The 24,742-nt window shown below is 41.2% G+C and overlaps 1 protein-coding gene across 1 annotated transcript in view; it reads left to right on the forward strand.

Moving 5' to 3' along the window:
• The first annotated feature begins 13,000 nt into the window (after nt 1–13,000).
• LOC126473680 (solute carrier family 22 member 7-like) overlaps nt 13,001–24,742 on the forward strand; it is an 80,819-nt gene continuing 69,077 nt past the window's right edge. Inside the window, exon 1 of the mRNA XM_050100915.1 lies at nt 13,001–13,257. Coding sequence (XP_049956872.1) covers nt 13,001–13,257 — 257 coding nt within the window. The remainder of the gene's footprint in view (nt 13,258–24,742) is intronic.

Here is a 24,742-nt window from a genome sequence, read left to right on the forward strand (position 1 = left end):
AACAGCAATCGGACCGATTTGTTTTCAACGAGTTTCCGAAATATCGCATAAAATACCTATGCAAATATTTGTATTTTATCGAGAGAACGAACTCTCGCAAACCATAATGCAAATTGTGAAAAACTATATATATGATGTTGTGTTTCATTCTTTAACACATTGACTGCCATGGTGAAATTCGGATCATGCATTGCTATACCACATTGAAATCTCGAATATTACGTCTGAAGCCAAATTGATTTTTTGCATCAGATGTCTTCTTTAGAACATGTAGGATTAAGTTACTTGATAAAATGTCAATTTATGACTGATCCGGACTGATAACAGATGTGAGCCATACATGGCTCACGTGGCCCAACAACTACATTTTAACACAATTATAACCTAAGTCCTTTGTTTGACAAGTTGTACAGCGCTGGAGTATTTACAACAGATGTTCCAAAAACGATTTCAGAAACGATCTTTGTGTACCATTAACCATACGCCCTAGTTAGACATCACCATGGCTACCAATTGTAAAAATATTGAGTGCTACGAACATGAGAGTGTTCAGTGGAGCCACAACTCTTAAACCCATAGTTGAAACGCATTATATGTGAGCCCTATGAGGCTCACGAGGCCTCTAATACAACTCTGCATGAGAGCCAGTTATGGATCACGCAGCCCACAGTACAATGTATACGTAAACAAATATGGCTTACGTGGAGTCACAGCCTGAGTAACTGGGGCCAACATTGGCTCACGTGGCAGTCAGTGTGTTAAACCATGAATGCTATTACTGCTAATGAATGTCCCATGGCTAATTTAAGATTTTTAGCTATATGTGAAAGCTATTCCAGCTTTCAACATAGTACTCGAATCGCACAATGTACCATTTTACGTTTTATTCCAGAAACATGTGAACCAATATATCTAAATCACTTAATGAGGAATTTATGAAGATTATGTCAGGTCATTTGGAGTACAAATAAAGACATTTACTTCCCTTAAGTATACTCTGAACACACTTCACATCTCCATCTCCTTCCACATCCTTTCTTTTTATATGTAAGCTTAACGTCACTGGCAGTACACCAAATTCGAATGCAGCTGATTGCTGCAACTATTTCTTCGTAAGGCCGCAACAGCTTATTACGGTTTTTGTAGTCAGCGTCCTTTGTGGTATGAAGACTTTCGTATTTTTCATACTTCGCAACGATCACCGTGGTGGCCGCCATGCACCAAATATACTTCGTCATTTTATAGATTAAATGCACCAACGCAGGCGAAGGAAGTGACATATAAACAATGACCTCACTTTAACTTTTATCAAAGATCTTTGCTAAAAGCTTCTCTACTACATTGTCAAAAGATTTGATCAAAGGGCTTTGACACAGACATACATATGTCTGTGGACTTTGAATGAGTGATTATCATGGGCTACGAACACAACATTGCTGACGTGACACAGGCCTGTATTTATCGTTGGCCACACCAAAGCAGCTGTTGGAAGGCGTGAGGAGTGGGGAGAGCCGCACAGGCTTCAGTGTTTGCTGTCGTTTCTCACATTGTGTTACTGGCCTAGCACATCCAGCTTGACTCAGTATACACTCAGCTGAGCTGCAGAGAAAGCTGCATGCGGAACCTCCTATAGTAAAGAGAAGGAATCAGTATAGAGGAAGACCTCTTACTTCTGGCAATCACTGACTATTCATTACCCATTTTATAAAGCGATGGGAACTATGCACGGGCAGTTATGACTATGAATCCAATTATGATAAGTCTATGAGACGTGGCAGTCGAGAAACAGACTCCCATGCACCTTCACAGCTATCTCTAGTGAAAAATTTGTGCAGACGTAGTTGCAATGGGACTAATCATTGTGACTACATCCAGGAAATTTTTGTCACAGCTTAACACTCATAGCATCCACTCTTTATGAAAGCCACCACATCCATTCACTCCAGATGTTGATGTAAGGGGGCTGAAAACTTGATTTTAGGCAGAACCAGCTTACAAACTTCATTCATCCCATTTACGAAACTTTACAACGTTTATAATATAGACATCTCCCACACTCATCCTTAGATACTCTTACTAATGTGCGTATCTTGCTGTGTCTGACTCGTTCTCCCTCTCACTCCAGTGACGGATACTTGACTACTTACATTCAGTCTTTATTAGAGCAATTATTAACAAATCACTTTCACTCCTTACTTAAAAAGTTTACTCTCTCTACCAAGATTCACGCACATTCCCACTGCACAAGATAAGGCAAATAACATAAGCAGCTATTGGAACTGAGACCTTTAAAAATTCAATTACAGATAAAGTATTGTCAATACATAGTTTCGCCACAAGAAACTGGAAATACAGTCTGAGCTTCATTTTCTCGATGAAACAGAAAACAATTACAAAAGAATGAAACATACTCAACATCAGGATGACATATTGAAAAAAATCGTAAAAAATAGATAATTTTAAACATAATGACAATTAAGTGGCATATCAAACCATCTACATGAAATAAAGGCATTTAGCTAATTGTTTGGTGTGCCCAAAAAGTAAAAATACATAGTTGTAAATCAAATTACGAATGGGAAGTAAAAACATGTGAGAATCAACATAAAAGGTTTTAATGTTATGGAACATGAATTACATTCTCACCATCGGAAGACTTGACATAAAATACACAACAAAGATACCAGACTATACAGTCAATAAACGGCTTATACAGGAATAAAATAATGACTCTAAAATCACACCACAGGCGATGTTGGCAAGAATGTCTTACCAGACTGGTAATCATAATAGTGTCAACAATCACAAAGTAAATCATATACATATACATGTGTCAATGTTAATTACCAAGATGTAGATGTCAGCTCTAGAAATATAAGCAACACACATTATGAATCACCTATTCTAGGTGGCGTTTTCATTATATTCAAGGCCTCTCTTAGTTTGTCACACAAGGGTAGTTCATCGTATTTCACTTTGCATGAGACGACGACACAGTGATCACTTCGATGGGGAGAATTTCACTTTCAGTGTCTAACAGATGAAATTTAGTACAAAATGATTTTCCCAAGGCTCAGTTCTGTTCAATGTTTGTCTAGCTTACTCCCACTGGAGAACAACACCAAGTCATTCAGCACATAGTCTTCACTCTGTATATGGTTATTCAGAATGATCAAGATACATTTAAGTGCCTGTAAAAAATTTTGGTATGGAGGTAAGGTATTATCAGATTATGTGTGCGGGAACAGCAACTCAACACGTCTTCCTACGTTACAGTGACTTCCATCAACATGACTGCTAGACCACTGGCGAAGGCATTTAACAAGGTTACATCTACCAGACAATCCATTTACGAATGGGAAAGACGAAAGCAGAGGGCGGATAGAGGTTCCTCAGAAGTCCACAAAAGTCCAAATCAATGTCTCGTGCCAGTCGCAAACTAGGAATACCATAGTCAGCTGTTTGGAGAGTGCTGAGAAAATTCCTGCAAACGAAACCGTGTCAGATTCAGTTCCAAGCCACTACAAGTAGCGAGACACATTTGCAGAAACAGTTTTGCATTTTTATACTGTCATTGGCTCACTCTTACAGAATTTGATGGCACAAAATGCCTTCTCCATTGGCCTAGCAACCCTGTTGCTGGATATTACAGCAACAAAAAAATTTTTTATTTCTGTTTGAATTTTTTAATTTCTGTTTCCATAGATATAATCACCCAGTACCGTACCTAAATGAAAACTGTTTTTTCAATAACTTGAATATGTCTAGATCATTTTGAATAACCTTGAAGAATACCACAACACCATATGAATGTTATGGAGTTAAAGACAATTTCTGGCATCACTCATCTTTAATACATATACCAAACGTGTGTACATGTGAACAGCACCACAAGGTTTATGAACAGCTCAAGCGAGACATAGTCTTTTCACTTTCTCGAGTTGTACAGCTCGAATTACTACCTCATCTTGAAATGTGTACATGAAATGTTCTCTTAAGTGACAGACCTCTATAGCTTGATCTCTTAATGTCACTAATACTATTCACAGATGCCTTCTTATTGGGTAACAATTGCCTTAAAATGCTCCCCTCGCTATCCCACGAAGTGCACTAGCTTTATCTAGGATTTCCTGTGCAGGAGCAAGATACATTCAATTTACTGAGTCACTGAACAACAACAAAATGTCAGCTGTCCAGTTGAAAGCTGTCATGTAGACATCATAGTTTGAATGAACGTGTCTGGCATTGTCCGTTGTTACTTTCACTTTAGTGCACAGGTGAGTGCGCGGAATGTGATACTCCGTGGTCAACTTCTCCTGACGGTTTTTCCCTCGGGAGTCGCCCATCGCTGGCAACGTGCAGTCTGCTAGTGCTGCCTCAGTGATGCCCAAGAGAAAGACACGTACGTCACAGCACATGATACTCCAGGTCGTATGAGCTGCAGGGACAGTCTCCAACAGCAAACGAGTTGCTATTTGAGACCACTGTAATACTTCGTAGTTGGGCGTTTAAACAGACTCACGTTCTCGATCGTATATGACAAATTTAAACCCGTCGACAAGTGGACCGTGCATCCGAACGTTGAGCGCATCGAGTTTCTGCACTCACAGCGTGGAATACCACGTAGGGGAGTCTTTCAGAACGGCGCATCCATACCACAGCATATCACCGGCAAAGTAACGGGCTAGTTGAGCGCTGGCACCGCACTTTCAAGGCGGCTCTTCGATGCCACGACTCTCTTTGGACGGAGGCCCTTCCCCTTGTGCTACTCGGCACTCGTGCCATCTATAAGGAAGACCTCAAAGGCACAATAGCCGAGTTCATATATGGCCAGAACATTGTTCTCCCTGGCGAACTTGTGAGCCCTTCCGCTTCTCTCCCTCAGTCTGACTTACCATCCTTCGTGGACCGCGTCAGGCGCCACTTCATCAACCTCCAGTCCCTCCGCCCGCCAGCCACGCCCGCCCTAAGGCTCACGTCCCGAAATCTCTGAACAATTGCGAGTTCGTCATGCTCCAAGATGACAATGTCCGTGCTCCCCTGCAACCCCCATATAATGGCCCGTACCGTGTTCTCCGGCGCTCAGCCATCACCCATAACATCCAGATAAAAGATTCAGCTGTTACAGTCTCTCTCAATAGACTTAAGCCTGCCCATGTCGAGCCCGGTTCTACCCCACTTCACACTCCGACCACTCCCTCCACGTCGGACTTACACACTCTTGATTGAGTGACTTCCGGCTCCAATCGTCGATCTCTTCTCCGACCTCGCCTTCTACTCCAGTCTCACGCACTCCGTCGAGTGAGCACATGCTCCCCATGTCGAGCTTACCTAGTTCTGTGTGCGTGAGGAAATGGTAATGTTATTTATTTGACTTCTAAATACTACGGTATTCTCCAACAATACATGAGAGTTGCAAGTCATTGTAATTTGAATTGTACAATATTTGGATGCAGTTTAGAGTGGCATGATTCAATAAACAAAAAGCATTACACATGTATCGTTTATTGACACTAGTACAGTTGAGATAATGAGAAGTTTGCTGATCACAGATTGCATACATTTTATCAGAATGACTTATATTAGCACCTAACACTATTGCTTGGCAAATATCTAATTTTTTAAACCATGTATCTTACTTTTAACCATTTTTTGATTATTCTCTCTGGCCGTATCAGCTGTGCGAAATGTACTGCTTCTGACACATATACAACTGACTGTTTTGGAGAAGAGTTAACACACCCTGAAGAGAGAGGAGTCTGGAGATTCTGTCTGCTCGATTGCTGCTCATATCTCATTGCTGTGGCGTGGAAGACAAGGTCTACCTACGCTGATTCATCAGGCTAGCCCAGTATCTATATCTGCCAACTGTGAGCTTCTGTCATAGTTCTACGGCTTAATGTTTTACATTTTACCATCACACATTTATTATTATATTATTATTATTATTATTATTACTATTATTATTGTAAATAAACAAATACACTCTTGCTATAAAGTGCAATTGGGTGACATTAAAATTTATTTTCGTCCATTAGTACACATACTGGTGCGTTGAGGGATGCTACGCAACAAGAAAAATCACGCCAACCCTACCCCGGGTCCTAGGGTACCCACGTCATGGCATACAGTCAGACAAAATCGTGTAACTGTAATACAATTAAATCTGCACTTAGAGGATATGACTGAAAATGCTGTCATCTTGTGGCTGTACTCACAGTTTTTACTATCCATACAAATAATCGACTAAATTGTGTTTACTGGTGGTGGCTTATTGCAACATATTATCTATCTACTTATAATTTTAACTATTTAATTTGAAACGTATGGTGTTGGTGTACTTGTATAAAATACCATAGAATGATTTATAAACACTCCTTGCAGAGTGCTATTGGTCAAAAATCATTCAAGTTTTTATCATGTTTTTAACACATGCCAGAGGCTAGTGATGTCTTGATAACAGCTGAGCGCCTCTACCTCCAGTCAGCGAGCCAGGCAAGTGCACTACTGGATGCTGCACAGTTCTAAGGTGTCATCTTGCTGACAGTGCGAAAAATTGCCCGCATCTCGTGGTCGTGCGGTAGCGTTCTCGCTTCCCACCCCCGGGTTCCAGGGTTCGATTCCCGGCGCGGTCAGCGATTTTCTCTGCCTCGTGATGGCTGGGTGTTGTGTGCTGTCCTTAGGTTAGTTAGGTTTAAGTAGTTCTAAGTTCTAGGGGACTGATGACCTAAGATGTTAAGTCCCATAGTGCTCAGAGCCATTTGAACCATTTTTTGTGAAAAATTGTTCTGGCTGCCTTTTGTTACTACTATTGCAGACTCAGTGCACAATGTGATAGGTACTGGACTCTGGGCGTCACCAGATGCTTAAAAATGATACTGGTGGCTTCTGAGCTAGTAATCACCTGCAAAAGGCGCGTTTTTAAAATACGTTTGGCATTCTTTGAACAGAGCCAAGGTGGCGTGTGGTGTGTGGATAGTAATCTGCAGATAATTGTCATTGTGTGCTGCAATTCTCAAAGCATCAGAAAATTGTTCTTCTATTTTGTAACTGAGTATGTTGCATTCCACCACTATCCATATGATGGACTAGTTACAATATATGACATAGCTCCATTCAGCAATACTAAACAGTCCTCCAAAGTAGTACGTTCAGTCAACGATTTAACAATTGCAAATTTCAGGGAAAGCCTACAGCAGTTAGACTGGGATGAGGTGTACTGTGAACCTGATGCCAATTTAAAATATAATTTATTTCATGACATTTTTGTAAATGCATTTGAAAACTGCTTCCCCAAGAAAATAGTTAAATATACTTGTAAGAAACCTTGTAACAAACCATGGCTTACTAAGGGTATAAAAATATCTTGTAACCGGAAAAGGGAAATGTATCTGACAGCAAGAAAGAGTAGTGACCCAGAAACTATCAAAAATTATAAAAACTACTGTGTTATATTAAGAAAAGTTATTAAAAAATCCAGGAGTATGTGTATCATGTCTGAAATCAGCAACTCTGATAATAAAATTAAAACAATTTGGAATATTATTAAAAGAGAAACAGGTCAACCAAGAGCAGAGGAAGACAGTATTACCATCAAATTGAATGAAAACTTTACGAACAAAAAGTCAGAAGTTGAAAATATTTTTAATAATCATTTTCTAAATGTTGTGGATATAGTAGGATCCAGGTGTTCATTAGAAGATGCTAGGCTGTTAATGGAAGAGGCCATACCTATGCAATTTGATACAATTGAAATCTCACCCACTTCTCCCTCTGAAATTAGGAAAATAATAAACTTGCTTGAAAGCAAAAACTCACATGGAATTGATGGCATTTCCAGCAAAATACTAAAAGCTTGTTCTCAACAGATAAGTAAGATTCTCAGCCACCTGTGTAATAGCTCTCTGGAACAGGGCATTTTCCCTGATAGACTGAAATATGCTATTGTTATACCTTTGCATAAAAAGGGGGATAGATCTGATGTCAACAATTACCGTCCAATCTCTCTTCTAACAGCTTTATCCAAAATTTTTGAGAAAGTAATGTATTCAAGAATAGCTTCACATATCTGTAAAAATGAAGTACTAACAAAATGTCAGTTTGGTTTCCAGAAAGGTTTTTCAACAGAAAATGCCATATATGCTTTCACCAGTCAAATTTTGAATGATCTGAATAACCGAACACCACCCATTGGGATTTTTTGTGATCTCTCAAAGGCTTTTGATTGTGTAAATCATGAAATTCTGCTAGACAAGCTCAAGTATTGTGGCATGAGTGGGACAGTGCACAAATGGTTTAATTCGTACCTAACTGGAAGAGTGCAGAAAGTTGAAATAAGTAGTTCTCGTAACATGCAAAGATCAGCACATTCCTCAAACTGGGGAACTATCAAGAATGGGGTTCCACAAGGGTCAGTCTTGGGTCCTTTGTTGTTCTTATTATATATTAATGACTTGCCATTCTATATTCATGAAGAGGCAAAGTTAGTTCTCTTCGCTGATGATACAAGTATAGTAATCACACCTGAGAAACAAGAATTAACTGATGAAATTGTCAATACTGTCTTTCAGAAAATTACTAAGTGGTTCCTTGTAAACGGACTCTCACTGAATTTTGATAAGACACAGTACATACAGTTCCATACAGTGAATGGTATGACGCCATTAATAAATATAGACCTTAATCAGAAGCATATAGCTAAGGTAGAATATTCCAAATTTTTAGGTATGTCCATTGATGAGAGATTAAATTGGAAGAAACACATTGATGATCTGCTGAAACGTTTGAGTTCAGCTACTTATGCAATAAGGGTAATTGCAAATTTTGGTGATAAACATCTTAGTAAATTAGCTTACTATGCCTATTTTCACTCATTGCTTTCATATGGCATCATATTTTGGGGTAATTCATCACTGAGGAATAAGGTATTTATTGCACAAAAACGTGTAATCAGAATAATAGCTGGAGTCCACCCAAGATCATCCTGCAGACATTTATTTAAGGATCTAGGGATATTCACAGTAGCTTCTCAGTATATATACTCTCTTATGAAATTTGTTATTAACAACCAAACCCAATTCAAAAGTAATAGCAGTGTGCATAACTACAATACTAGGAGAAAGGACGATCTTCACTATTCAAGATTAAATCTAACTTTGGCACAGAAAGGGGTGAATTATACTGGCACTAAAGTCTTTGGTCACTTACCAAATAGTATCAAAATTCTGACAGATAACCAACAAGTATTTAAGAAGAAATTAAAAGAATTTCTGAATGACAACTCCTTCTACTCCATAGAGGAATTTTTAGATATAAATTAAGAAAAAAAAAGAAAAAAAAACAAAAATATTAAAAAAATAATAAAAAAATAAAAATAAAAAATAAAGAAAAACAACAAACACAAAAAAAATTGTTTTATTAACTTAAGTATGTTGTTAAATTAACCTAATTATGTCATGTATTGGAAAATTCGACTCGTTCCACATCATTACGAAATATCGTATTCATGATCCATGGAACTAGTATTAATCTAATCTAATCTAATCTAGCACATGCAACTGCACTGAAATTAATGTGTTGTAACTCTGGGTCAACTGTGGTAAAATAGTACTGTCTACACACAGATGGGAGCCTGTGCTATCTTGTCTAATACCATGTGAGTAGAGATAAGCGTATTCCTATTTGTTTAAGTAAGAAAAGGAATGTACTGTTCAGCCATAAATATGAGTCATTTCAACAAGAAAAGTCATTCTGGTCTAAGATCTGCCAGCAGCAACTTCAACAGTGTCGACAGAATCAGGAGAAATGAAGCATCATAATGGAAATTTTATGATTACGGTTCATCAAAGCTAATAAACGACACCAATTTGACTCTAGTGACCCTACAGGTATTATTAAGGTGGGGTTTTTCGATATTTGTATGTGTGTGTTCACTGCAGCTCTGATCTGAGGACTAAATTCTTCTTCCTCTGTTGCAGACAGCCTGGTTTGTCAATGATGTATTTGCTGTACCTGTTAGCATCATCAAAGTGGTAAATGCTGATGACACCAGCCTATCTGTTAATGCAGTCATGCTTTCTATCACCTGGATCATTTCACAACCATCATGGATGTTCACGGCATCAGGCATCGTTTCAACATCACTATGTACCTAGCAGCGTCAGCTCCACAGCCCACTCTATTAGGGATCTTCTGGTAAATCACACAGCTGCACTGGACTACCATGTGTTTGCTGGCGTTTTGGGGACAGGACCTCAAAGGGCTGTGTTAACGACATGAATGTGGACAACCGAGATCCTGCAACTTTTCTCAATGCATGCCCAGGGTATTCTGGAAAGGATATGCCCTGAAGCAGTCAACGACCAGCAGTATCCCACCATTAAGTGTAAATCAGTTCTGTATTGTGGGCTGGCACATCCTCTTATGGTGGGCAGTGATGCCACTTCTCCCTCAAATTTAGATAATGTACTTCTGCTGTTTAGCAAAGGGACACTGTCCAAATTTGAGGGAGAAATGGCGTGATATACAGAGCAAGTCAATTGCACAGTGGTATGGAAATTGTGGCAAGAATATCATAATGGGCAATTTTTCTGAAACGAAGGAAATAGGGCCAGTGAATTCGCTGGTTAGCACACTAAACTTGTAAATTTGTTGCTATTCACTGTGAGTGAGAAGCAACCTATATGTGTATGAAAAGCCTACTTTCCTCCCAATCAAGCACAAAAAATGAGCAAGATAGTTGTTCCATAAATGCCTCAACCCTTTTACAAGGAGGGAGGTTCTAGAAAAGCACCTCATTGAATACTAAAGCTAGGAATTGGTACCTGTGGAAATGCCACCAACGATACAAAACTCTTAAAGTTTAAGAACGGTCATGAACAGCAGTGATGTCCTTTCATTGTATATGCAGACTTCGAGTACCACCTGGTTCCTGAGGTGCATTGTGAAAGTGGCACCAATGCCTCTTGTACTACCTTCACAGAATGGCAAGTACCATACCCAGCATCGTATCATGACCTATGTTCGTATGATTCCGATTGTAACAGAATCGAATCATATGTTGGAGGCAATCATATGGGAGAAGTTGATGAGGTTTATTGCAACAATCTTCCTATGAATGAGTCGCAGGAGAATGCTGCATTATACAAGTGGGCAGCTGATAGTTATATCTGTGGACTGCCACTGGACAGAAAAGTGGAAACTCCACAAAGAGACCACTCTAATCTAAGAAGGAGGTTCTGCACGCAGCCCACAATGCATGCAAGTTGAAGTTCCAACTGCCAGGACACATAGCCGTCTACTTTCAGAATCGGAGCATGTTCGACGGTTACTTCCTTGTTGAGCACTTGGGTGGTTCCGGCTTGAAAGATGATAGCATCAGCGTCATTTGTAACACCTCCGTTTTTGTCCCGACCTGATCTGATCGAATAGCAGCCCAATATTTATTATTAACATGACCGTGAACATAATAGGGCTGGTAATTGGAATTGACTGCTACGGAAGTTGTTACTTTCCAGTTCGTTCTGTTCAATACCATCATACTGAATGTATGTTAATTAGGAACACCAACACAGTTTTACTAATTACGAACTTATATTCTTCTCAAAACAACAAAAAGGAGATAGCCACTGCCTTCGTCATACATATCTAACTACGGCTAATCTCAGCACAGGCTTTCTTCATTTTCCATTATCGTCACACGCTAATCCATCACTGCATCCAACACTGCAATCCAAGGTTAGGCTGGCGCGGTAGACGCGAAACCAAATATCGGCACTAGTAACGTCACTGATCACTTTCATAATGATACTTCATCACTTCCCGTTATTAATTTATTATTTAGGGGTCTAACCACGGCGATGGTGACACCCTTTTTGGTTAAAGACCCAGTATTTCAATAATGGCCTCCACACACACACCACTCCCGCCAACCACTCTGGCGCATCTCCACACTCGCTCTCGCAACATGTCACAATCGATTGTTCATCCTATCGACCTGTGCCGAGTGCAAAGTTATAGTAAGGGCCTACGGACCCCTTACACATTCCATTTTATTTTCCGAGTTGATCCATGCCAAAATTAAATCTCCACTTCTGCTTCAAGAATGCGTTTCTTCAGAAACTCACTGAGACAGTGCATCATGAGGATGTGCATATCACCAGAGCTGCATATGCCAATGATGCAAATTTTCAGCTTGTGAATTTGTGGTCTTTCTGTATGACTGCCTGGCAACAGCCTTACTGGACTGGATTCACATATTAAAGATGAATCTGTTTGTGAATCATAGTTTATTTATTGAGAGCTTCTTTTTTTTGTTATGTCTTTTCCTTTAACTTATGAGAAATACATTCTCATGGTTTGTTTACCAAACTACTGTATTTGGCTCCAAATGCCACTTCACTTTATTAAGATGCGCGCTTGCAGTAATTATGACTTTGAACTAAATTTAGTAGTGTGATTAAAACCGAATTTCAATTAACTGTCACCATACTTACTGCATGCTCATTTACTCATGATTTTAGAATTGCATGATACATCTGAAATAAAGTACTGTGCTTACATTTAAAAATTTATGTATTCTGACAGAAGAGTACAAATTACAGAAGACACACAACAAACAATCTGCATTTGAAGAATCTCTAATTTCACAGTGATTGTTACTGAATAAAACAAAATAATTATGTCTTATGATTTGACTGCCATATGCTGCACTGCCATAGTTATAGAACTTGCTAGACAACCGGCTAGATATTACTACAAGGATGCATGTTGTTATTTAACTCAGAATGCAAATAAACCAAATAATTATTTTTATGTAACCACAGTGACACCCATACTGTAAGGCCATGAACCCTTAGGAAACTGTGATGGAGACTTTGAAAACCCCTGCAGTAGACAATGCTACTGCTATGTAAGTCAATAGGTGCAGAAAATAAGTGTACACATTTTTTGAGCTCACTATTTTTTTCCCTTAGGGTAACTTGCCTTAACAGCAATTTGCATGATTCAGTTGCAGGAAAACAACTCTAAGGTGAAGGGTGCTCTGGCATTTGAGGAAGTTCTGGACTCAATTGGTTCCAGAGGGAAATTCCAGATGAGACTGAATGTTGTCTTCGTTTGTTTTGCATCATGTTTCAACCTGATGAGCGTCAATATGTTCTACATTGCTATGCAGACTCCTGATCACTGGTGCCATGTACCTGGTCGAGAACACACCAACCTGTCACTCGAGGAGTGGAAGAACTTCACTGTTCCCAGGTTTGCAGTAGGGACTATGTTTAATTTTTAACTTTCCTCTGTTACAAGTTGTCCTACTGGTTTACAAAAGATGAAACATGCCATAAATATCAAACAAATCGTAAATTGGATCCTAGAACCTACATACCAGAAAAGGAAAGAAAATAATCAGAGATGTACCTGCATTCAGTAGTACCACTAAGAGAAGTTTTTGAAAACAACTATTATTATGTTCTCATTATCAATGAGAATTTAGAGCAACTGCGGAAATGGTAAATCATACATCAATAATACGGCCTGTTTGTGTAGCCTACGAAAATTCAGCCAGATCTTGAAAAAAATCTATCACAAGGCCCTGGTAATTCGTAAAGTCAATGGACAAACCTAACTGCTCAGTTCAAGCTTTATATCAATCTAGTGTTGAAACAGAAGACAATGGATAGAAGTCCAGTACATTAAACTCCATACTTAAAAATACACCCACACTTGTGAATATTATAATATTACGATGTTGCAGTGCCTGTGTTATTCCAAATTATGATGCAAAATTCCCTTGGACATGCTTGCATATTTATTAAAGTATCCTTCATTTCGCTAAAATTCTTCAGTTTGCTTAAGTGATCAAGAATGTTTAGAAAATTATTATTTCAACAGCCAACTTGGAACTATAGCACCCAAATTTATTTATAAAACAAAACTGAACACACAAATACTATCAACTACAGTTTTGGGGTTTTAACATTGGTTCACACATTAATTTCAATTACTCTTCTAAAGCATGTAATGTCATAAATGATTTTATAATTGTCCATCATGATATGACTATACAGACTTTGATGTTAATAAACTCCTCTGTGATGTTCGACATACATTGTCATTCACATGATGTTTATTTACAAATACGTTAGAGTTGTACAGTTGGGCTCACTGTCCCAAGGTTATTACAAATAAGACATTTCACAGTAGAACATCGTTGTTGTAGTAAAACTTGAAGACATGATATATAGTCATTCTACAAGTGAGCCATCTTTGTGTACAGATCCGAGTGCACAGTAAAAAATGGCGATTGCTAGCTCCCTTCCAATATACGGTTTTTATTGCTGGGATCTGGGAATCTCCAAAAGGATGTTCGACTCACCTTCAATGCAGCTCTTTTTGTTTAAGTGGAGAGACTGCATCTATAAAGTAACTGTAATCTGTCAGAAAGAAAGGAATTGGCTGTGTTCCTATATTAATGGACCAAACATGACATCTGCCTAAATCGGAAATGAGAAACCATAGAACATCATTTTCAAGGTTGCTAGCAGATGGATCAAACCACCTCACCTCCCAAAGTAAGTCGGTGGAAAATTTGGAAAAACTTGTCGTAAATTGTTTTGAAATAAAACAGAATGCATCAGAAAAAAATGGAACACAGATATTGCATGTTTTTCCTTTGATTGTGCATGATTCTTCATTTGATAGTGCATAAATTCTATCGCTATTTGAGTGATGATTTTGTTGATCAACACAATTTTTGGGTAACACAGGCAAATCGAAGTCTATTTTTATGCCCTGACTTTAATTTAGTATGATTTGTAATAATTCTGAAGGAAAGACCAATGACAGCTGCAATCGGAAATTGAAATACACTCCTGGAAATGGAAAAAAGAACACATTGACACCGGTGTGTCAGACCCACCATACTTGCTCCGGACACTGCGAGAGAGCTGTACAAGCAATGATCACACGCACGGCACGGCGGACACACCAGGAACCGCGGTGTTGGCCGTCGAATGGCGCTAGCTGCGCAGCATTTGTGCACCGCCGCCGTCAGTGTCAGCCAGTTTGCCGTGGCATACGGAGCTCCATCGCAGTCTTTAACACTGGTAGCATGCTGCGACAGTGTGGACGTGAACCGTATGTGCAGTTGACGGTCTTTGAGCGAGGGCGTATAGTGGGCATGCCGGAGGCCGGGTGGACGTACCCCCGAATTGCTCAACACGTGGGGCGTGAGGTCTCCACAGTACATTGATGTTGTCGCCAGTGGTCGGCGGAAGGTGCACGTGCCCGTCGACCTGGGACCGGACCGCAGCAACGCACGGATGCACGCCAAGACCGTAGGATCCTACGCAGTGCCGTAGGGGACCGCACCGCCACTTCCCAGCAAATTAGGGACACTGTTGCTCCTGGGGTATCGGCGAGGACCATTCGCAACCGTCTCCATGAAGCTGGGCTACGGTCCCGCACGCCGTTAGGCCGTCTTCCGCTCACGCCCCAACATCGTGCAGCCCGCCTCCAGTGGTGTCGCGACAGGCGTGAATGGAGGGACGAATGGAGACGTGTCGTCTTCAGCGATGAGAGTCGCTTCTGCCTTGGTGCCAATGATGGTCGTATGCGTGTTTGGCGCCGTGCAGGTGAGCGCCACAATCAGGACTGCATACGACCGAGGCACACAGGGCCAACACCCGGCATCATGGTGTGGGGAGCGATCTCCTACACTGGCCGTACACCACTGGTGATCGTCGAGGGGACACTGAATAGTGCACGGTACATCCAAACCGTCATCAAACCCATCGTTCTACCATTCCTAGGCCGGCAAGGGAACTTGCTGTTCCAACAGGACAATGCACATCCGCATGTATCCCGTGCCACCCAACGTGCTCTAGAAGGTGTAAGTCAACTACCCTGGCCAGCAAGATCTCCGGATCTGTCCCCCATTGAGCATGTTTGGGACTGGATGAAGCGTCGTCTCACGCGGTCTGCACGTCCAGCACGAACGCTGGTCCAACTGAGGCGCCAGGTGGAAATGGCATGGCAAGCCGTTCCACAGGACTACATCCAGCATCTCTACGATCGTCTCCGTGGGAGAATAGCAGCCTGCATTGCTGCGAAAGGTGGATATACACTGTAGTAGTGCCGACATTGTGCATGCTCTGTTGCCTGTGTCTATGTGCCTGTGGTTCTGTCAGTGTGATCATGTGATGTATCTGACCCCAGGAATGTGTCAATAAAGTTTCCCCTTCCTGGGACAATGAATTCACGGTGTTCTTATTTCAATTTCCAGGAGTGTAGTTTGATGGTAAAAGGCGATTATTTCTGCCAAACTAGTACACACTTCACACGAGCAGTTGAATTAACTGCCTTGGTCATCCAGACATGCTTCCTGGGTGACCGATACTCTCTACTTGTCACACGCTAGTAGCATCCACTGTGCATTCGCCTACTTGCTCGCACTGAGTCCTGTATCCCTGCAAGACGCTCAGACCCTGTTGTGCATCTGTACTGAAATTATCAAGGCAGTCACACCTACAAATATGCTATACACTATTCAGTCAGAACATTATGACTACTGTCCTCCTATCAATATAAGCCTGTCCAGGCCATAGGGCAGCTCTGGTGAGGAATGAATGCTAGTCAGACACACATATGGTGCGTTAGTATAAGTGAGCATACTGTCTGTATGTAGGAAGAGGAAGACGCACAGTCTATCTGAGTTTGACTGTGGGCATATTGTGATGGTCCAGAGGCTCAGTTCTAGCATTTTGGAAACTGCACGATTGGTCAGGAATTTGAGGAGTGCTGTGGTAAGTGTCTTCAAGATGTGGTAAGGTCAAGGTGACACCACATCCAGACATCGTGGGGTTGGGTAACCGTGCCTCATTAAAGATCTCGGACAACGTAGGCTGGGCAGCCTGGTAACACGAGACAGGTGATGAACTGTGGCAGAACAAACATCAGACTTTAATGATAGGCGGAGTACAAGTGTGTCTAAACACACAGTGCTCCATACGCTCCTAATGACACGCCCCGCAGCTGATGACTCCTGTATGTGCTTATGTTAATGCCACAACATCGGCAACTACATCTGAAATGGACACATGACCATAGGCACTGGATGTTGGCGTCATGGCATGACGTATGGTCTGAAGAATGCTCTGCATCATGCCGATGAGAGGGTGCAAATCTGTTGTCTCCCAAGTGAACAGCTCGTTGACACCTGTACTGTTCTCTTTTTTTCTATGTTCTTGTCATACATTGTTTTGTACTATGTATTGACGTAAATAAATTGATTCACATTTGCACCATAATTTTCAATATGTTACTATACATGTCAACATATTATCTTTGTTCTCTTATCTTTGCATGTTCGTATTCCATATATGCACCGTATTCTTTAAGTGTTGTATGACATGATTGATGACAGAAGCAGCGGTGTAACCTAAAATCCAAATGGCGACATCTTGCTTCCTGCGGGTTATGGTATTTTTTGTGGCCTGGTTAATTCCGTGATGTCGACGTTGTGCGGAACTGTGCAGTCAGTTATCGAAAGTCTACTTCGCATACGATCAGTCCAGCTGTACCACAGGTGAAGCTGTGAATTAAGGTGTCCATGTGGCTGCATACTGTACAGGCAGGAGTGGCGCTCAGGTGTTGGTTGGAACTTTGTCGTTGGTTATTAAATACCATGTAGACCGGATGCTTGATGGCAGTACAAAGTTATGGATATTTCGCTAGATGGTATTCCACTTAGTTTGCGAATATTTTTGAATGAGTCTGTTTTCTCTATCATCTGTTCTGAGAAAACTATAGATTTTCGCATCGGTATTAGGTGGATTTTGTCAGTTTGTCGTATGTAACTGAGCTCACTGTAGTAGAGTCTAACATAGCGAAAGGTTATTGGTATCACAGCTTCATTAATTAGGAGCATTACACTGCATGGCCTTAAATTTAGTGTTAAGTTTTTAATTAATCTCGGTGTGTCATTGGTGATAGTTTTATGCATGCGGCTGATCAGAAAGATCCGAGACATGTCGGGCACTGATGAGTAGCTTCCGCCTCGTGAGGCTGGTAAGGCCAACATTTCAAAGCTTGCTTTGAAACTGTGACCTCTGAGGACATACCAACAGAAGGCTTTCTGTATGCTGTCTGCTAGCTGATTTCAGAGTGGTAGGATTTGGCCCAGATAGTACACTCTGCTCGCTGCGGATATTCTGACTGTGTGTAATCTTTGCAGGAGCCTCGTGAGGCTGGTAAGGCCAACATTTCAAAGCTTGCTTTGAAAGTGTGACCTCTGAGGACATACCAACAGAAGGCTTTCTGTATGCTGTCTGCTAGCTGATTTCAGAGTGGTAGGATTTGGCCCAGATAGTACACTCTGCTTGCTGCGGATATTCTGACTGTGTGTAATCTTTGCAGGAGATCTAATTCCCTGTGTGACGAAATGCATGTTGTGGCTCTGACCTTGTGCAGCATGTCTGTCCAGTTTTTTGTCACCATAATGTCTCTGTCTCGTATTGCACCCCAGTATACTCCGAGAGATTTGTGCTGTGCCCTTATTTCACACCAGTTGAGATGGATAGCATCACCAATGCTTCTTCCTACATAAACCTAAGTTGTCTTTCTCTTGTTTAGTTTTGCACCAATGACCGCGATGAAGTCGCTGACGAGGTTCCCCATTTCCGTCAAATTTACTAAGATTGTATCACTAACCACACATCGTCAGCATAAGCAATGCAAGCCACATTCTCCGTTCTGATGGTGATTCCAAGTGACTGCTGGGTTAAGCGTACAAGTAAGGGTTCTACCACGATGGCATACAACGCCACTGATAGAAGGCAACCTTGCCTGCTAGACGTCCTAATTAAAATTTTGTCAGAAGGGTGGCCATTAATCAAAATACGTGATATGGCATTGGAAATGAAGTGCTGCATAGTTTGACAAAACGTTGGTAGAAACACTTATTCGTCAGTACCTTAATCATAAATTCATGGTTCATGTGGTCATATGCTTTTTCGAAGTCTAAAAATAGTAGTGCATCGGGGTCGTTATTGTCTGCCAGAGTACAGATGACATCCCATAGGTTGCAGGAAGCTGATACTACACTCTGTTCAGGTACAGCACCATGTTGGTACTTTCCTAGTATTTTATGTAACAACAGTTGCATTCGCTGTTTCGTAGTCGGTGATATGATTTTAAAGTCTGAATTAAGTAGGGTAATAGGTCGCATTTCATGTATCCTTTTGATGTTTCCTTTTCTGGGTAAAGGCACAACGAAGCCTTCTTTGAGTTCCTCTGGTACCGATTCAAGCTGCCACAATTCATTAGCAAATTGAGTTAATGTTAGGGCCAAGATATTCCAGTAATGTTGATAAAATTCCCTGCCAAGACCGTCGGGTTCAGGAGATTTTCGTTTCGTGGAGCTGAACACAGCCTATTTAACATCGTCTTCACTGGATGGGACCTCAAGCGCATCATTTTCGTGAAACTATTTAATTGAGTACTTCAGTGGAAAGCGCGTCATTGATCTCCTGCCTGCCGTAAAGTTCTCTGTAGTGTTATACACATGTGATGGGATATCGCATTGTCTTGTAACTACAGTCCCTGTCCCATCAACAATGAGATATCGCGTTGTCTTGTAACTACAGTCCCTGTCCCATCAACTACCTCTTCAATTAGCTTCACTTTCTGTCGCCGCATTGTTCGTAAAGTGTGGTACAGTGAGGCTGTTTCCTCTGATTCGAAGTCCTTTGGTTCAGATTTCTTTGCTATACAGGTTCATAATTTTCGCCTTGTACTTCTTTATGCAGTGATAAGCGCCATCAGCTTTGATGTTGGCGGTTCGGTATGGTTCACAGAGACATGAGAAGTAAAATTCTCTCTTTTGTTTGAACCAACAGCGTAACTTTTTACTGTTGATCTAAGTTTCAGTTCAGCTCTGTGTAGCCACCACTCAATAGTCGATCTGTATTGGGTTTTGGAGTGCTTTACTTGATCACACACCCGTTGGATGTCCACATCCAGCTGCTTGCCTTGCAACAGGGTGACGTTCGTTCCCCAGTGGCCTCTCCTACGGAACATTTCTGGGCGTTCGAGGTTACGTAGCATTGATGAGCACTGTGGTCAGAAAAGCTGACGGGAGCAATATCGCTGTTCATTACATTACGGTCAAGAGCGGCAGAGACGTATATGCGTTCTATCTGACTGGCGGAATTGCGGGCTATATGTATGAAAGCGACGTGGTCCCCATGTATTTTTTCCCAAGTGTCAAGTAGTGTCAATCCAGAGACAAGGTGGTAGAGTTCCATCCATTTATTAAAATTCGATGTTTGGTCTTATAATGAGATAACACAGTTAAAATCTTCCCCTACGATAAAATTCACAGCATATCCATTAATTAAACAAGGCAAATCATTTTTATAATAGTAAGAATGTTTCTGTCAGCGGTGACTGCTGGATGGTGCATATAAGTTAACAATCTGAGTGCCATTGATTAAACGGGATATGCCTGTCCATTTGTCAGTCGTATTATGTTCAGGGTGGAAACCATCTCGTAGCAGGATTGCAGTTCCTGTATGATCCTCTTTTCTGATGTTCATTATGGCTACAAATCCCGCTGCGTTTGGTTCTACACACAAACTTCTTCTAACAGCCCGTTGCTTACATTAGTGGTGTATGGGAAATCTGTGACTGCTCTGAATTTTCTATCACTCTGAATTCCGTTAATATTAATTGTTGTTCTGTTGTACGTCAAAGTATCAGTCCTTAAGAAGGAGATATAGCCGACCTGCTAAATGCCGCTCTGTCCATACACACACATTCACACTAAGATTTCAGTATAAAGCTGCCATTGGCCCTCATTTCTGTCCCTTTCATCGTCCATCCATCAAGGACCAACCGGTGGTATGTTTAGATTGTTGCCGGAGTCCATGGGTTCTAATGAGGCAGTTCACAACGTTGCCGTTGTTTCAGGTTGACTGTTTTTCAGTTTTGCAGCCTAACTGGACTACTGGCCTCAATTTTTGTGCTGCCTCAATAGCTTCTCCGTGAGCAATGCAAAGTTTCTTTTTGTCAGGCGGCATTTGAAATCTTTCTGGGACTCCGATACGAACTTTTTAGATTTTTTTAAAGTAGGAATTGTTTGTACAGTGGTGTCCGAATGTTCGTCACGCGTATCAGTGTATCTGTGACGTTGTCTGTAAGGTGTAACGTCATTTATCGGTCGTTGTCGTTAGTGCTATTACATTTATTCAAAGAGTCAGTTGCCAGAATGTTGCATATGACAGTAGTGTTGTCCAACTGTGAACAAGATGTGCCTTCTTCCCCTGCGACAGATTCTTTCAGAACTGAATCATACACGAAGCTGCGTGAGGACAGAGTAAGTTCAGGAACTACATTAGACTGCGCTGTCATTGCAACGTCTGTTTGAGTGTGGGAGATTTCCTCGTCAGTGCTCAAAGGGGGTGCACTGGTTGGCGACACTTCAGTTGTTGCTGCTGTGGCAGTGAGTGCTACGTCATCGGCAGGGTACACAACACTGTCGCTGCACGTAAACAAACAGCTGACGACTGTGGCATACTGCGCCCTAGGCCTACCTTCCACATCTACCTCGGCAGAGAGCTGTATCGGTCGTCTTCGCAGACATTCCTCCCTAAGGTGACCAGGTATGGTACAGGCAGAACAAGTACTTGGTTGCCTCTCGTAAACTACGAGAGCTTCGAAGTCATTGATAAAAGACAATATGTGACATTGTAAATCAATTTTAGCGGTTTTCACGCCATTATTATCGACTTTGTAGCGCATGTTACCCCCCCCCCCCCCCCCCCCCCCCCGCGATTGCCAGTAACTGTGTACACGGTACCATATTTACCAAAGGGCCCGACCGAAACCAGTGTAGGTCATAGTAACACGGCTCAACCTCTCCTGTGCTTGTCTTGTACTCCGCACTGCCGTTCGTCATGTACATAATCCTTTGGCAGATTTCCTCGTTCCTCAATTTCACAGTGTATACGTTATTCAGGAAGTCATATGCCATTCCAAAAAGTCTTTTTCTGGTTCTTCAAACGTTCCACAGAACCAATCATCAAATTCGTAAATTTTTGGATGCTCAATACCAAAAATGAAACTGAACTTCAATTTATACTTTCGCTCTTGACACTCCATTTCAAATTAGACAGCAAATATCAAGTTTAAATCTATCAATGGTCTAGTTGACTATTGATATGACATTTCCCCTTCCCATCATATGACTGGAAATCAAAATATAGGAGGGGATGAAAAATTTTCTGTTTGATTGCCATACAGTCCAGACTCGATACGCCACTCAGGAAAAACTACCAACGCCACTGAGGCAATCATCCGATCGCCGCACTAGGCTGAAGGTACTCGTTTGGTAAAACAATGGCTCCTGCTGCATGAAGAAATCTGTAACTGCTTGCCACACATCCACATCCCACAAAAATTGTTGACCCTTCAAGGGCTTTTTTAACGGACAGAAGCATGATAATTGCATGGGAAGAGATTAGGACTATAGCGTGGGTGCTCATGTGTCTTTCATCTTAGTCGGCTTAATTTCTGAGTTACATTCGCGATATGCCGACATGTGCTATCATGAAGCAACAGCACTCCTTGTCGCACCATTCACCAACGGTGCTTTTTGACAGATATACTGCCCCATACACATACATGGAAGAAGCCTGGAGATACTGGAAGATCTCAGATAGATTATATAATGGCAAGACAGAGATTCAGGAACCAAGACATTTATTTGTAAGACATTTCCAGGGGCAGATGTGGACTCTCACCACAATCTATTGGTTATGAACTGTGGTTAAAACTAAAGAAACTGCAAAAAGGTGGGAATTTGAGCAGATGGGGCCTGGATAAACTGAAAGAACCAGAGGTTATAGAGATTCAGGGAGAGTATTAGGGAACATTTGACAAGAATGGGGAAAAGAAATACAGTAGAAGAAGAATGGATAGCTTTGAGAGATGAAATAGTAAAGGTAGCAGAAGATCAAGTAGGTAAAAAGATGGGGGCTAATAGAAATCCTTGGGTAACAGAAGAAATATTGAATTTAATTGATGAAAAGAAGAAAATACAAAAATGCAATAAATGAAGCATGCAAAAAGGAATACAAACGTCTCAAAAATGATATCGACAGGAAGTACAAAGTGGCTAAGCAGGGATGGCTAGAGGACAAATGTAAGGATGTAGGGTCACATATCACTAGGGGTAAGATAGATACTGCCTACAGGAAAATTAGAGAGACCTTTGGAGAAAAGAAAACCTCTTGCAGGAATATCAAGAGCTCAGATGGAAACCCATTTCTAAGCAAAGAAGGGAAAGCAGAAAGGTGGAAGGAATATATAGAGGGTCTGAATGTAGATGAAGATGAAATAGGAGATATGATACTGCGTGAAGAGTTTGACAGAGCACTGAAAGACCTAAGTCGAAACAAAGCCCCGGGAGTAGACAACATTCCATTAGAACTACTGACAGCCTTGGGAGAGCCAGGCCTAACATAACTCTACCATCTAGTGAGCAACATGTGTGAGACAGGTGAAATACCCTCAGACTTCAAGAAGAATATAACAATTCCAATCCCAATAAAAGCAGATGTTGACAGATGTGAAAATTCCCAAACTATCAGTTTAATAAGCCACGGCTGCAAAATACTGACACGAGTTCTTTACAGATGAATGGAAAAACTGGTAGAAGCTGACCTCGGGGAAGATGAGCTTGGATTCCGTAGAAATGTTGGAACACGTGAGGCAATAATGACCCTATGACTTATCTTAGAAAATAGATTAAGGAAAGGCAAACCTACATTTCTAGCATTTGTAGACTTAGAAAAAGCTTTTGACGATGTTGAGTGGAATACTCTTTCAAATTCTAAAGGTGGCAGGGGTAAACAACTGGGAGCGAAAGGCTATTTATAATTTGTACAGAAACCAGACGGCAGTTATAAAGAGTCGAGGGGCATGGAAGGGAAGCAGTGGTTGGGAAGGGAGTGAGACAGGGCTATAACCCCTCCCTGATGTTATTCAATCTGCATATTGAGCAAGCAGGAAAGGAAACAAAAGAAAAATTCGGAGTAGGAATTAAAATCCATGGAGAAGAAATAAAAACTTTCAAGTTCGCCAATGACATTGTAATTCTGTCAGAGACAGCTGAAGATTAGATGGGTAGATCACATAACTAATGAGGAGGTACTGAATAGAACTGGAGAAAAGAGAAATTCGTGGCACAACTTGAGTAGAAGAAGGGATGGGTTGGAAGGGCATATTCTGTGGCATCAAGGGATCACCAATTTAGTATTGGAGGGCAGCGTGGAAGGTAAAAATTGTAGAGGGAGACCAAGAGATGAATACACTAAGCAGATTCAGAAGGATATCAGTTGCAGTAGGTATTAGGAGATGAGGAAGCTTGCACAGGATAGAGTAGCAAGGAGAGCTGCATCAAACCAGTCTCTGGACTGAAGACCACAACAACAAACAACACATTCTCCATTCTCCTATGAATGTAACCTGATGTTTGCCTTTTGGCAGCCAAGAAAAATATAACCCCACATTGATCCTGTTTTGACGCATTGTGTAATGCCATTGCCACAGTTCACACTTCCGCATTTGCCACACGCTCATCGGAAAGACATGAGTGTCATACTAACCCCTGTCATATGTCGATTCTTATAGTCCTGCAATGTAACCGCGCTGCATTGCATTTCCATTGCAGCAACACGCTTAA

This window comes from Schistocerca serialis, chromosome 4, assembly GCF_023864345.2.
Source record: "Schistocerca serialis cubense isolate TAMUIC-IGC-003099 chromosome 4, iqSchSeri2.2, whole genome shotgun sequence".
Taxonomy (NCBI): domain Eukaryota; kingdom Metazoa; phylum Arthropoda; class Insecta; order Orthoptera; family Acrididae; genus Schistocerca; species Schistocerca serialis.